Genomic DNA, 12,727 nt, shown 5'->3' with positions numbered 1-12,727 from the left:
GTACACACACAGGACAGAAGCAGACAGGTGTACACACACAGCAGAGAAGCAGACAGGCGTACACACACAGCAGAGGAGCAGAAGGTTCTGGGACTGGGCTGTTGGCACATGGAATTTGCACATACAGAGGTAGAAGAATGGTACAGACTAGGATGGCATGAAGGATCTGGGCTAGGGTGGTGGTTGCACTGCTCACTGCTCTCCCAGTGCCTGCCTGCCTTCCTCACTCCACTAAATCTGTGCCATGTTGACGCTTCTCCCACCTCAGAGTCCAATCACACTGTATAAATCCCGCTCAGAGGTGCAAGATCCACAACAAAAACTATCTTCTCCAGATGACCCAGTGCTGTCAGACCCAGGGGACACAAACATCTTCGGATACTCTGGGGACCAGCTGGTTATTGCCAAGGGTCACCATGACTTTAAGAACATTCTCTCCACAAACTCACAGATCTGCCAGAGCAGCCTGAGCTGCTCACTCCACACTAGAACGCTAGAGCATACAGCAGGCAAGGACCACTGCCCTCTTTCTCAACTGTGAAACAAGCCATGCTAACTGGATACATGAAGCTCATAAGCCCAGGACACTAGTGAATTAACAGAACATTTGAAAACTTTAGAACAAAAGAAGCAAACTCACCTAAGAGAACTAGACAGCAGGAAATAATCAAATTGAGAGCTAAAATCAACAAAATAGAAACAAAGAAAACAATACAAAGAATCAATGAGACAAAGAGTTGGTTCTTCGAGAAAAATCAACAAACTAGACAAACTTTTATCCAAACTAAACAAAAGGCAGAGAGAAAATATCCAAATTAACAAAATCAGAAATGAAAAGGGGGACATAACAACAGACTCGAGGAAATACAGAGGATCATCAAGTCATATTTTGAAAACCTGTACTCCACAAAATTGAAAAACTTAAAGGAAATGGACAACTTTCTGGATAAATATCACTTACCAAAATTAAATCAAGACCATATAAGCAAATTAAACAGACCTATAACTGCTGAAGAAATAGAAACAGTCTTCAAGTCTCCCAACCAAAAAAAGCCCAAGACCAGATGGTTTCAGCTCAAAATTCTACAAGACTTTCAAAGAGGAATTAATACCAATACTTCTCAAATTGTTCCATACAATAGAAACAGAGGGAACATTGCCAACCTCTTTTTATGAGGCTACAATTACCCTGATACCCAAACCACAGAAAGACAATACTAAGAAAGAGAATTACAGACCAATCTCACTCATGAACATCGATGCAAAAATACCAAATAAAATACTAGCAAATCAAATCTAAGAACACATCAGAACCATCATCCACCATGACCAAGTCGGCTTCATCCCACAGATGCAGGGATGGTTCAACATACAAAAATCTGTCAACATAATCCACCATATAAACAAGCTGAAAAATAAGAACCAGATGCCAAAAAAGCATTTGGAAAAATACAACACCCCTTCATGATAAAGATCTTGGAGGGAACAGGGATACAAGGAATATACCTAAACATAATAAAGGCAATATAGAGCAAGCCAACAGCCAATATCAAACTAAATGGAGAGAAACTCCAAGCGATTCCACTGAAATCAGGAACAAGACAAGGTTGTCCACTCTCTCCATATCTATTCAATATAGTTCTTGAGGTCCTAGCTAGAGCAATAAGATACCAAAGAGAGACCAAGGGGATACAAATTAGAAAAGAAGTCAAACTCTCAGTGTTTGCTGATGATATGATAGTTTACATAAGTGATCCCAAAAATTCTACCAAGGAACTTCTACAACTCATAAACACTTTCAGCAATGTAGCAAAATACAAGATTAACTCAAAAAAAATCAGTAGCCCTCCTGTACACAGATGATAAAAGTGCTGGGGAAGAAATCAGAAAATCAACACCCTTCACAATAGCCACAAATAACATAAAATATCTCAGAGTAACTCTAACCAAACAAGTGGAAGACTTGTATGACAAGAACTTCAAATCTTTGAAGAAAGAAATTGAAGAGGATACGAGAAAGTGGAAAGATCTCCCATGCTCTTGGGTAGGCAGAATTAATATAGTAAAAGTGGCAATCCTACTGAAAGCAATCGACAGATTCAGCACAATCCCCATTAAAATCCCAACAGAATTCTTCAAAGACCTCGAAATAACAGTACTCAACTTCAAAAAAGCAAAAAACCCAGGATAGACAAACCAATCCTGGGCAATAAAAGAACTTCTGGAGGCATCACAATCCCTGACTTCAAACTCTACTACAGAGCTACAATACTGAAAACAGCCTGGTACTGGCATTAAGAACAGACAGGAGGACCAATGGAACCAAATAGAAGACCCAAATATCAATCCACACATCTTCGAACACCTGATCTTTGACAAGGAAGTAAAAAATACCAAATGGAAAAAAGAAACAAGTAGTACTGGATATCAACGTGTAGAAAAATGAATATAGACCCATATCTATCACCATGCACAAAACTCAAGTCCAAATGGATCAAAGACCTCAACATAAAGCCAGCCACACTGAACCTTATAGAAGAGAAAGTGGGAAGTACACTTGAACGTATTGGCACAGGAGACCACTTCCTAAATAGAACCCCAGCAGCACAGACACTGAGAGGAACAATTAATAAATGGGGCCTCCTGAACTGAAAAGCTTCTGTAAAGCAAAGGACACGGTCAACAAGACAAAACAACAGCCTACAGGATGGGAAAAGATCTTCACTAACCCCACATCAGACAGAGGGCTGATCTCCAAAACATACAAAGAACTCAAGAAATTGGACACCAAAAAGATCACATATTCCAATAAAAAAAAAATGGAGTACAGACCTAAACAGAGAACTCTCAACAGAGGAATCTAAAATGGCTGAAAGACATTTAAGGAAATGCTCAACATCCTTAGTCATCAAAGAAATGCAAATCAAAACAACTCTGAGATTCCATCTTACACCTGTAAGAATGGCCAAGATCAAAAACACTGATGACAACTTATGCTGGAGAGGTTGTGGGGAAAAGGGAACACTTCTGCATTGCTGGTGGGAATGCAAGCTGGTACAGCCCCTTTGGATGTCAGTGTGGCGATTTCTCAGAAAATTAGGAAACAATTCCTTTCCCTTCCAGTAAGAAGGAAGACAGAGAAGACCAAAAATGTCTTAGATACCAAAAGAGAGATGGGATTAGAAATGGCGTTAATAGGCTGGTGGTGGTGGCGCACCTTTAACCCCAGCCCTCGGAGGCAGAGGCGGGCGGAGCTCTGTGAGTTAGAGGCCAGCCTGCTCTACAACATAGGTGAGACCCTGTCAGAAAGAAAGACAGCGACAGAGAAAGAAAAAGAGAGAGGAGAGGGAGGGAGGGCGGGTATATTATGGGGTTGGAGAGATGGCTCCCTGGCCTGCTCTTCTCAGGAAATCTTAAAAACAATTCTAGAAACAAAATTAAAAAATGAGTGGGCCATATTTTGACCAAGACCTTTTCATCTAATGGTCATTCCAGATCTCAGCACTGACAGGGCTGTGCCGTCTCACAAAGCTTGGCATGCTTGGCACGGGGTCAGGGCAGCTACTCACGAGTCTCTGCCTCTGCTGGTGAGCACAGTGTGGTCAATTAGAGGCTTGCCATGTACGGCTGCAGCCTGGCCACCATGGGCCTGGCTGTCATGGCAACATGACAAGAGGGAGGGAGGAACACAGGATCCATATGGCCCTAGGTACCTCCTGCTGCACAGGCCATCAGGTCTGGGTGAAGCTGGAACCACACAGAATAGAACCTCATCCTGAATGGCCCCACCAATGGTCACCCACCAATTCGAGGTCCTTGCCACCTACATGTGCTAGAGACTCTCCTCTGTTCTCCCTGCTACGTCAGCTCGGTGAAGTTCGGAGGATTCCTCCTTCCCCACTGAGAGTCTCACCTATTCCAGCTCTTGGCCTTGTCACAGGCAGATTCTGGACGGAAGATGCCCACACAGAGAAGTGGCACTGAACATGGAACCATCACCTAAGAGTCTGCAGCTCTTCTCTTGAACCTGGACCTACAGATCACGTGCCCAGCTAGGCTGACATATGTGTGCTCCACAAAACACAAGTTAATAGCTGCTTAGAGTAAATTACAATATGATAGAGGAGGCCCGCCTTCTCAGCACCAAGCCTCTGCAGGTGGTTCTGAGGAGTCCTTGGGGCCATGCTCAATATCCTTTTACTGTGGGAGAGCAGAGACCCTTTGGGGGCATCACTGCAGCAAGGACAGAGTTTCCAAGATTGCCTTAAGTTCTTCCAGTGAGCGCCATGGGACTGCCACACAGAGCTTCTAGTTTCTGAGATCCCGTGGCCAGCATTTTGTTGCCTCGCTGCTCTTATGCTGGTTTCCTGCCTTGGAGGCCATGTCTGGCCCATCCCAGTCTCTGGAGATGTCCAAAAGCCAGTCAGCAGTTGTCAGCTGGTGAGCACGCCACACGCTATGAAGACGACTCACGTGTCCATTACAAGGACTACACCGGGGTCACAGTGTGACTCAACAAGGAAGCTGCAGCACCACCAGTTCTGTTGACAGTAGCTCTATTTTATAGTCCCTAGGCCACCCTGGCCTCAGGGAGCTGTGACAGGAGACCTTTGGCTTGGAACACAACACACGACCATTAGAGAACAGCTTACACGGCACGTGGTATGCTATATTCAGGTCAGCTGAAGGCCAACATGGGGGGTGGGGAGTGCGTGTGCACAGTGCTCCCATGTGGAAACCAGACATCAACCCTGGGTGCTTTTGGAGGTAGGGTCTCTCAGTGGACTAGTTTGCCAATCAGGCTGAGCTAGCTGGTCAGAGATCCCAGGCTCGATCTGCCTATCTCTGCCTCCCTGGTGTGGGGGAATCACAGATGTACTCCGCTACACCTAGCATGCACACGCGCGCGCACACATACACACACTGTAGTAAAATATTTAGGATTCAGTGTGACACATTTACTGCTGAGTGAGCAAAGCCCTGGCCCAAGAGGCGATGTCATCGCTGGGCTCCCCGACTGTGCTCCCCTGGCAGACCTGCAGCTAATACTGCCCACTCCATCCCTGATGTCCTTGGCTCCCATGAGTACTGGGTCCTCTCTGCAGGTACATACAACCTGTAGCCCCTTCTAGAATCCCTGTTCCTCCTACCTCACAGCCCCACTTGTCTCAAGATGGCTTTGGTCCTAGGATCCAAGGGACACCTTAGGCCTCTCTGGCACCCTCTTAATGCAGATATCTCTATTCTGTCTTTGGCCTCTTCCACACCTAGGTTTGAAAAGGTAGAAAGACCCTTCTGTTTTCATTTTCCACCATCACTGGTTTTTTTCTTTTAAAAAGTAGAGGTGGGAAAAATAAATAAACATAGGTAGAGAAAAGCAAGAAATAGCAAATGGCTGGTAACTCCAAAGGCAATATCCCATTGTCAGACTGGTCAAAAACACAGGGGCTCCTGGAGCTTCTTCTCCTGAGTCCATCCAAGACAGCCATGCATACAATCTGGGTTTCCTCACTTCCCTTCTAAAAGCGGCTTCACCCTCTGCCACCACCCACAGTCACAGGCCTTTCCTGTACCTCCTTCTGCTCCTTGGCTTCCCTCCTCAGCCCTTCACACTCCCAGCTTAGTCTATAATCCCAAACCAAGGCAAGAGGAGGATCACTGCAAGCCCGAAGCTACTCCTCACTGCTATGTAGCGAGTTTGGGAACAGCTGGAGATGTATAGTAAGACTGCTCAAAACACAACAACACAAAAATAACCAGTGTGCTTGTTCTGAAAATGGACAGATTTTTTAACGAAATAATTTCCTGTTGCTTCATTAATAAAGGAAATTTCAAATTATCAGCCTAATAGTTTAACAGGAAAAGAGAACAGAGAACCAACAGTGGATAAAACTGTAAAAGTTAAATCCTGCCACATAGTCAATAGCAGAGTCAGTGAGGGGCCTGCCTGGGGTGAGCAGACACCAGGGGAGCTAGCCAGCTCCTGCGGCTCCTCCCTTTTCTGGGCCTTGAAGCCTCTGCTGTACGTGACACAGCTATTTCAGGAGGCCAGAGGATGCACTACAACACAGCCCAAACCCACTGCCTCTCTTCAGGCAGCAGAGCTGTCTGCAGCAGGCTTCTCACTCGACAGATCTGTTACAGGTCACTGACCCCAGAACTGAGACCCAGGGGCAGACTAGGCAACCCCTACAGCCAGCAGCTTAGGGACCATGCACACATAGCCCAGAAACAGAGGAGACCAAGGGCAGAGACAGAACCAGCTAGTGCAGTGTCCCCAGGAGACCTACCTACTGTCTGAGCCTCTGGCCAAGGTGTGGGGGCCCACAGAAGTGGTCGCTCCACCTTGACTGAAGGTCAGAGAGTTGAAGCCTTGTGTTAAAGTTACTGACAAGTCCGACTTCAGGAGTGTCTACAAACAAGATGTCCTGACTAAAGGTCAGAGAATTCCTGCTCCTTCAAGGAGAAGACAGGAGGTTTGGCTACCTACACGAGACTTGGCTGCATGTCCTGCCTAAAACATCAGAATGCTTAACTCGGGAAACAGCGGCTTGATGTCTCAAATACTGAAGCAAGTAACTGTTCTGCTTGTCCTCATGCCATGTTAAAGCAGTCCTCTGCCTCCTCCAACACTTTTTGGATTGGGGTGTATAAGCGGATAGAAACTAAACATGGGCGGGCTGAAGGGATGGCTCAGCCGTGAAAGGCTAGGCTCACAACCAAAAATATAAGAAAATAAACATGAGCGTATTCAGTGGACAGCCCTCTCTGTTCTACCTATGTCTGTATTCTTTCATATCTCTGTTCCTCCTAACTAACACTTCTAATTCAACCACCCCTACTCTGGAACGTGTGAATCCCATCGAGGCTGGATTCTGACAGATGTCACGCCAACGAGTGGACTATGACACTAAGGCTGGACAGACAAACCCACCAGGACAGACACTACTCATGGCGTGGGCAGGACAGGCTGCAGTACTCTCCTGTGCCCCTAAGGTGCCTTGTGCTTCTACCTTCCCGAGATGGGGAATGAGCTGGTTAGTCAGGAAACAAAGGGAAGGATGAAGGGACAGAACAGGTAAGAGTGGGTGCACTCAGGAAACCTCCACCTTTGCCCTCCCCAGCATCAGGTCCCCAAGCAGCTGTAATTCACTGTTGGTCTGGTCACCACGCCTGACTCATGGCACCCACTCAGAAGGTGTTCCAGCTAAGTGAGACAGCCCTGGCCAGCAAGAAACAAGAAGGGTCCAGGGAAAACCAAACCTAGAGCACAGAAATCGGAAGATGGAGTCTGCCTTCCCTCCACAATGCACACTTTAGCAACCCAACACCCCAGCGCTTCGGAACCGCCGTCCACTGCACCTTCAGGGATGTCTGACAGCAGACAGGAAAGCACAGGTGAATGTAGCCTCAATACTGAAGCTTAAGTAGCTGTTTACAGAAAGTTACTTCAATGGGTAAAGTGCTTGCTGCCAGGCCTGGGTTCAACCCCAGACCCCATGGCAAAAGAAAAGAACTGACCCTGACCCTCAAAAGTTGTCCTCTGGGGTCCCCAGTGGTTAAGAGCACCGACTGCTCTTCCAGAGGACCTGGGTTCAATTCCCAGCACTCACATGGCAGCCCACAACTGTCTGTAATTCCCGTTCCAGGGGACCCAACACCCATGGCAAAAACACCAATGTACAGAAAACAAGAATAAATTTTTAAAAGGAGAAAGGAAGGGTCTGGAATGAGCATAAAAAAGTTGTACTCTAACTTCTACATGTGCAGGGTGGCACATTCACACCTGCAGGCACGTGCACACACATACACACTCCATACACACTTACACACAATGATAAAGTTGAAAAGGGAGATGGCTCAATGGGTAAAACACCTGCCACTCAAGCATGAGGACCTGAGTTCAGATCCCAGAATGCCCACAGCCACCTGCACCTGACAATCCCCGCACCAGGCAGGTGGAAAGAAGCAGATCCCTGGAGTGCACTGGGCAGCCAGCCAAGAGGTGAGCTCCAGATGCAGGGAGAGATCCCGTCTGGAAAAATTAAGACAGAGTGACTGACTGAAGGAGACACACTGAAGCCTGGTCTTGAGTCACACTCACACACACACACTCACACACACTCACACACACACACTCACACACCAACACATATACACCAATGGGTTGTTAAAAAAAAAAACAAAAAACACAGCTTAGGAGCTAAGGAGATGCTCAGCAGTTGAGAGCACTTGCTGATCTTGCAGAGGACCTGGGTTCAGTACCCAGGACTTAGATGGTGGCTCGTGGCTGCAGTTCTAGGGGATCCAATACCCTCTTCTGACCTCTGTGGGCACCAAGCCTGCAGACAGCAAAGCAAAGAGCAGACATACACAGGAAGAAATGAGTTTGCCTGAGAGTGATGCTATCAGGTTTTCTAGTTTACAGAGCTGTCAAACAACTCAAAGACAATAAACTGAGACACTAGCTACAGCCTGGAAGCAGGGCAGGAACTTCCTCAGCCATGGAACAAGCCTCTGTCATAGAACCACTGGTCCCAGAGCTAGAACACACAGGGAGGGAGGCTCCTGCAGCCTTTGGAAGAGCACAAGGTGAACTTTACACTGTGATCCTTGGAAAACCACTGTGAAGTCCCAGTTCTTCCTAGTCAGGCCAAGAACTACCCTTCCCCCAGGACCAGCTGAGATCACAGGCACAGCTCCACCCCCACCTCCACCCCGGTCAGCACTAAGCCAGGTTTGGCAGGCACTCCAAATCCCCATTCTTTGTCCCATAAGGCTGAATTGGGTTCTCAAGTGCCAAGTAGAGCTAAGGCCTGATTCCTGACTGGACTATAGAGCAGCTACTCTCCCCCCATCCTCCTGAGCAACCCCTCTCTACCCTACCTTCTGAGCTTCTGTGGGAGCCTGCCCCTACATCCCGCCCTCTCTTCTAGCCCCAGTCACTCCTACAAAGCAAAGCCCTTTCTGCCTGACCAGAGACAGTCGCAGAGCCCATGCCCTCCTCCTTGGTATAGTCACCTGTCAGAGAACCTCCCCTCCCATCTTGGCACAGACATGGCATTTCTGCCAGGCCAGACTTTATGGGGACGCACCAGAAACACTGTGAATTATAGTATCATACAGAGATTTCATCAGATAAAAACATCTCAACTTAAAGGCTCCTTGGAGAAGAGAAAAAATCTTGAGAAAGCTAGTCTACAGCCAGTGGCCTAGCAATAATGAGAAGACTCCTGTTCCCCACAAGCATGGCTTCCCACCCCAACTGGACTCTTCCACCAGCCTCCCCACGTGCCCCCTATTTCAATCCGTGCTTTATTAGGCTCTCTGCAGACAGTTAACCTGCCTCGTACTGGGTGTCACACTGAGCCGCATTCTCAGCAAGCAATTTTACCAACGAAGCCTTCTCCCCAGCAATAGCTATATAGCCCAGACTGGCCATAAACTCTCCGTAGCTGCACCCCCAACCTTATCCCCCTCCCTTTCTGTGTCTCACTGTGTGGTCCAGGCTGCTCTGATCTCACGACACAGACCAAGCTGGGCGTTAGGAGCACGCAGTGTTGTGCTCGCTTATCTTTACAGACACGAGAGAAGGGAACAATCTGTGTGTACAGATACTTAGTGCAAAGGTAACATGCAGGGCTGAAATCGCAAGGCCAGGGAGGGCAGAGACACAGAGAGCAATCATCTGACATGAAGTTTCTCTTTGGGACTCTCAAGTAATTTCAGAGTTGGGAGGGGGTGACGGCAAGGGCAGCCTACGGCAGCTACTGGTTGCACAGGTTCTCCAGCCCCCAATTCTCGCTGTCCCTGGCTCTAAGAAGCTGTGGGGGCCTCACCCATTTGTGGATGAGGTCCACAGGGGAGAGGAGCAGCTGATTAGAGCTTTAAGAAGAGATTCCAACTTTAAAAACTTGGGAGGTGGCCAGGTGTGGTGGAGCATACCTTTAATTCCAGCATGCAGGGGGCTGAGGGAGGAAGATCTCAGTGAGTTCGAGGCCCACTTAGTCTATGTAGCAACAGTTAAGTGCATGCCTAGCACCAGGCAGACACAGGCAGATCTATTTCAGTCCTAGGCCAGCCTGATCTATGTAGTGAGTTCCAGAATAGCCAGGGCTATATAATATAGTAATGACCCACTTTACGGAAAAAGAATGAATGAATAAACTTAACCAGAGTCAACTTAGAAGGTTCACGAAGTAAAGGCAGTAAAGGCATGTGTGGCCACACCTGAGAACTGAGTTCCATCCCTGGGACCCACTAAGAAAACTCTCTTCCACAAATAGTCCTTGAATCCGGAGTTCCATCCCTGGGACCCACACGGTGGAAGAAAACTCTCTTTCACAAAAGGTTCTTGAATGTACACGCACTCCCTATGGCATTGGGGCAAAGGCGCAAACACACACGAATAAATCAAAGTAAAAAGTTTTAAGTACTTAACGAGGATGCCTTTTAAACATATTTAATTCCCTCGGAAATAAACTCGCATGGAATGTGGAAGTGCTCCCATCTTCTCCCAAGTGGCCAAGCTTTGCAAAGCTCAGAACTCCGAAGACTGCAAACTACCTGGCACCGCACCTGCACAAGCAGGTGGAGGTGACTCCCTCGCCCTCGCCCCCAAAGACCCACTCCAGCCCCGCACTCGCGCGCAGCCCACAGGGCGGCCGCCCCACCGCCCCTGGCTCTGCACCGCGCAGCCAATGACCGCCGAGGAAAAGAAACCGCCCCACGGACGGCGGGGACAGCTGGACGGGAGCCGCGGCAGAGCGCCCCGCGGGCGGAGGCGGGAGACGCCCAGGCTCTGGCTCAGGACGCGGGGCTAGGACGCACCTCCTTGTCCGGGACCCACTGCGGCTCCTCCAAGCCGAACGGGCTTCCGAAGGCGCGGTGCTCCGGCACCATGCGCAGGCCGCTGGGCGAGCGCACAAGCTTCTTGGCGTCGCGACGCGCGGCCACCCCGGAGGACATGTCTCCGCCGGAGCCCCTCACGCCACCGCCCGCGCCGAGTCCAGAAAGGGCGCCACCCCGCCCCGCCCGCCGCCGCGATGACAGCGCCGGAGCCCAATCCGCAACCGCAGCGCCGAACGCGAGCCAATCGGAGAATGGTATCCTCCCCAGTACCGCCCTTCTCCAATCAGCTCAAAGTTCCCGCCCCTGCTGCCGCCCTCCAATCGGCGGTGAGGGCCGGGGGGCGCCTTCTGCCCCACTCGAGGAGCTTGCTACTTCGGATTGGCTAATTAATCAGCCACGTCGCCTCCTCTTCGCTTCTGCTGGGTGTGGCAGACTCGGACTCCAGCCGCTCATTGGAGGAGAAACTTGGGGTGGGCGGGGCTTCCGGAGCGGGCGGAGCGCGCGGGAGATCTAACAAGGCGGCTGAGCCGGCAGGAGAACCGACCCGCGAGCGGCCTGACGTGGGACTACGGAGGAGGGCTGAGGTGGGTCCGCGGGTTTCAGAGAACGATCTTCCCCGGCGGGGCGCCCCTTCAGGCCCGAGGCGGGGTTCGGGGGAATGGAACCCAGAGTCCCGGCCCTTCCCGCGAGCGCCTCCACGAACAGCATTAGGCGGAGCCGTCTTTGCAGCCCCTTCCTGGTGGTGGTCTTAAGAAAGGAAAGTCATTGTGCTGTGCGTGTAGCTTAGGCTGGCCGGGCACGACCTCTGCCTTCCTGGTACTCCTACAGGAGTGAGTCCCCACCGCGCGCACCTAACCTCTGGTGTCAGGGTAGTTTACCTCGCTTCCAGAACAGCGAGCCGGGAGCTTTGCTCACTCCCTCACAGCCTGCTCCCCAGTTGAAGGAACAGGCTGGTGTAGCCCTACCTCGCCAGGAGACAGGAAGGCAGGCAGCCAAGTGGAGCGTCGAGCGACAGGGGGCCTCGGTGTTGAAGTCTAAGTTGCTCGGTGGGTCTTTGTAGAGCAAGGCAGGCCTGGCTGCCTCAAAGCCTTGGCAGTTGCTGATGCATGGCCAGAACCTGGCCTATCTATGTCCCTTGCTGAGCCTCCACCAGCTTGCTGTCAGCCCAAGCCCTGTGATGGCCTGGGAAACCTTTGAGTTCTGGTGCCAGGAGCTTCCTGTCCTCCGCAGAAGGCATGTTCTTAAGCCCCGCAGCTGCCTGGAGGAATGCTGTGGCCAGGCTTGCTCCAGTCTCTTGACCTTCCTAATGCTACGATTGCCAGGCTTTGTCTCCTTGCAGCAAGGGAGGGGATAGAGTTCTCTCTGGAAGTGACTCTTGCCCACACTGCATCCTACGCACTGCCAGGGAAGCCTTTGGTGCCTACAACTGGAAACTGGGCTGTTTTTAAAGTGCTAGGATTCATACAGGATGCTGATCCAACATTCAGCTGGCCCTCAGCTACTGACCTTAGCACCCCCCACAGGTGTATGTGTGTGTTGTACACACATGTATATATGTATATGCCTATTTGGATGTGTACTGATGTGTGGAAGCCAGAAGCTGACGTCCGGTGTATTCCTCCATCACTCGCCTTATATATTGAGGCAGGGTCTCATTTGAACCCCAAGTTCACAGATCAACTAATCAGCCTGCTCTGAGGATGCCCTGTCACTGCCTTCTTAGTGCTGCGAATACTGGCAGGCCACCTGGCCCGCCTGTAGTAATAGGAGCGGCGGGGCTGCATCCCCAGCACCCCGGCCGCCTGGCTAGCTTATGCCCCGAAATAACAACACACAAACTGTATTCATTTAAACAGTGCTTGGCCCATTTCTATCT

General features: G+C 49.9%; 1 protein-coding gene across 6 annotated transcripts in view; it reads right to left on the bottom strand.

The window, feature by feature from the left end:
* The window catches only part of Zfyve21 (zinc finger FYVE-type containing 21), a 17,010-nt gene extending 5,996 nt beyond the window's left edge, over nt 1-11,014 (bottom strand). For 4 of the 6 annotated variants that reach the window (XM_026781421.1, XM_026781430.1, XM_005343598.3 and 1 more), the window contains exon 1: nt 10,831-11,014. In XM_026781421.1, the coding sequence (XP_026637222.1) occupies nt 10,831-10,968 (138 nt within the window). In that variant the 5' untranslated portion in view covers nt 10,969-11,014. The remainder of the gene's footprint in view (nt 1-10,830) is intronic. The other 2 variants (XM_013350879.2, XM_005343599.3) reach the window with 2 other exon arrangements.
* Nucleotides 11,015-12,727: the final 1,713 nt, after the last annotated feature.

The sequence above is a fragment of the Microtus ochrogaster genome, chromosome 1 (assembly GCF_000317375.1).
Source record: "Microtus ochrogaster isolate Prairie Vole_2 chromosome 1, MicOch1.0, whole genome shotgun sequence".
Taxonomy (NCBI): Eukaryota; Metazoa; Chordata; class Mammalia; order Rodentia; family Cricetidae; genus Microtus; species Microtus ochrogaster.
Note: the sequence above shows the minus strand (reverse complement) of the source record. Positions and strands in the feature narration are given on the sequence as shown.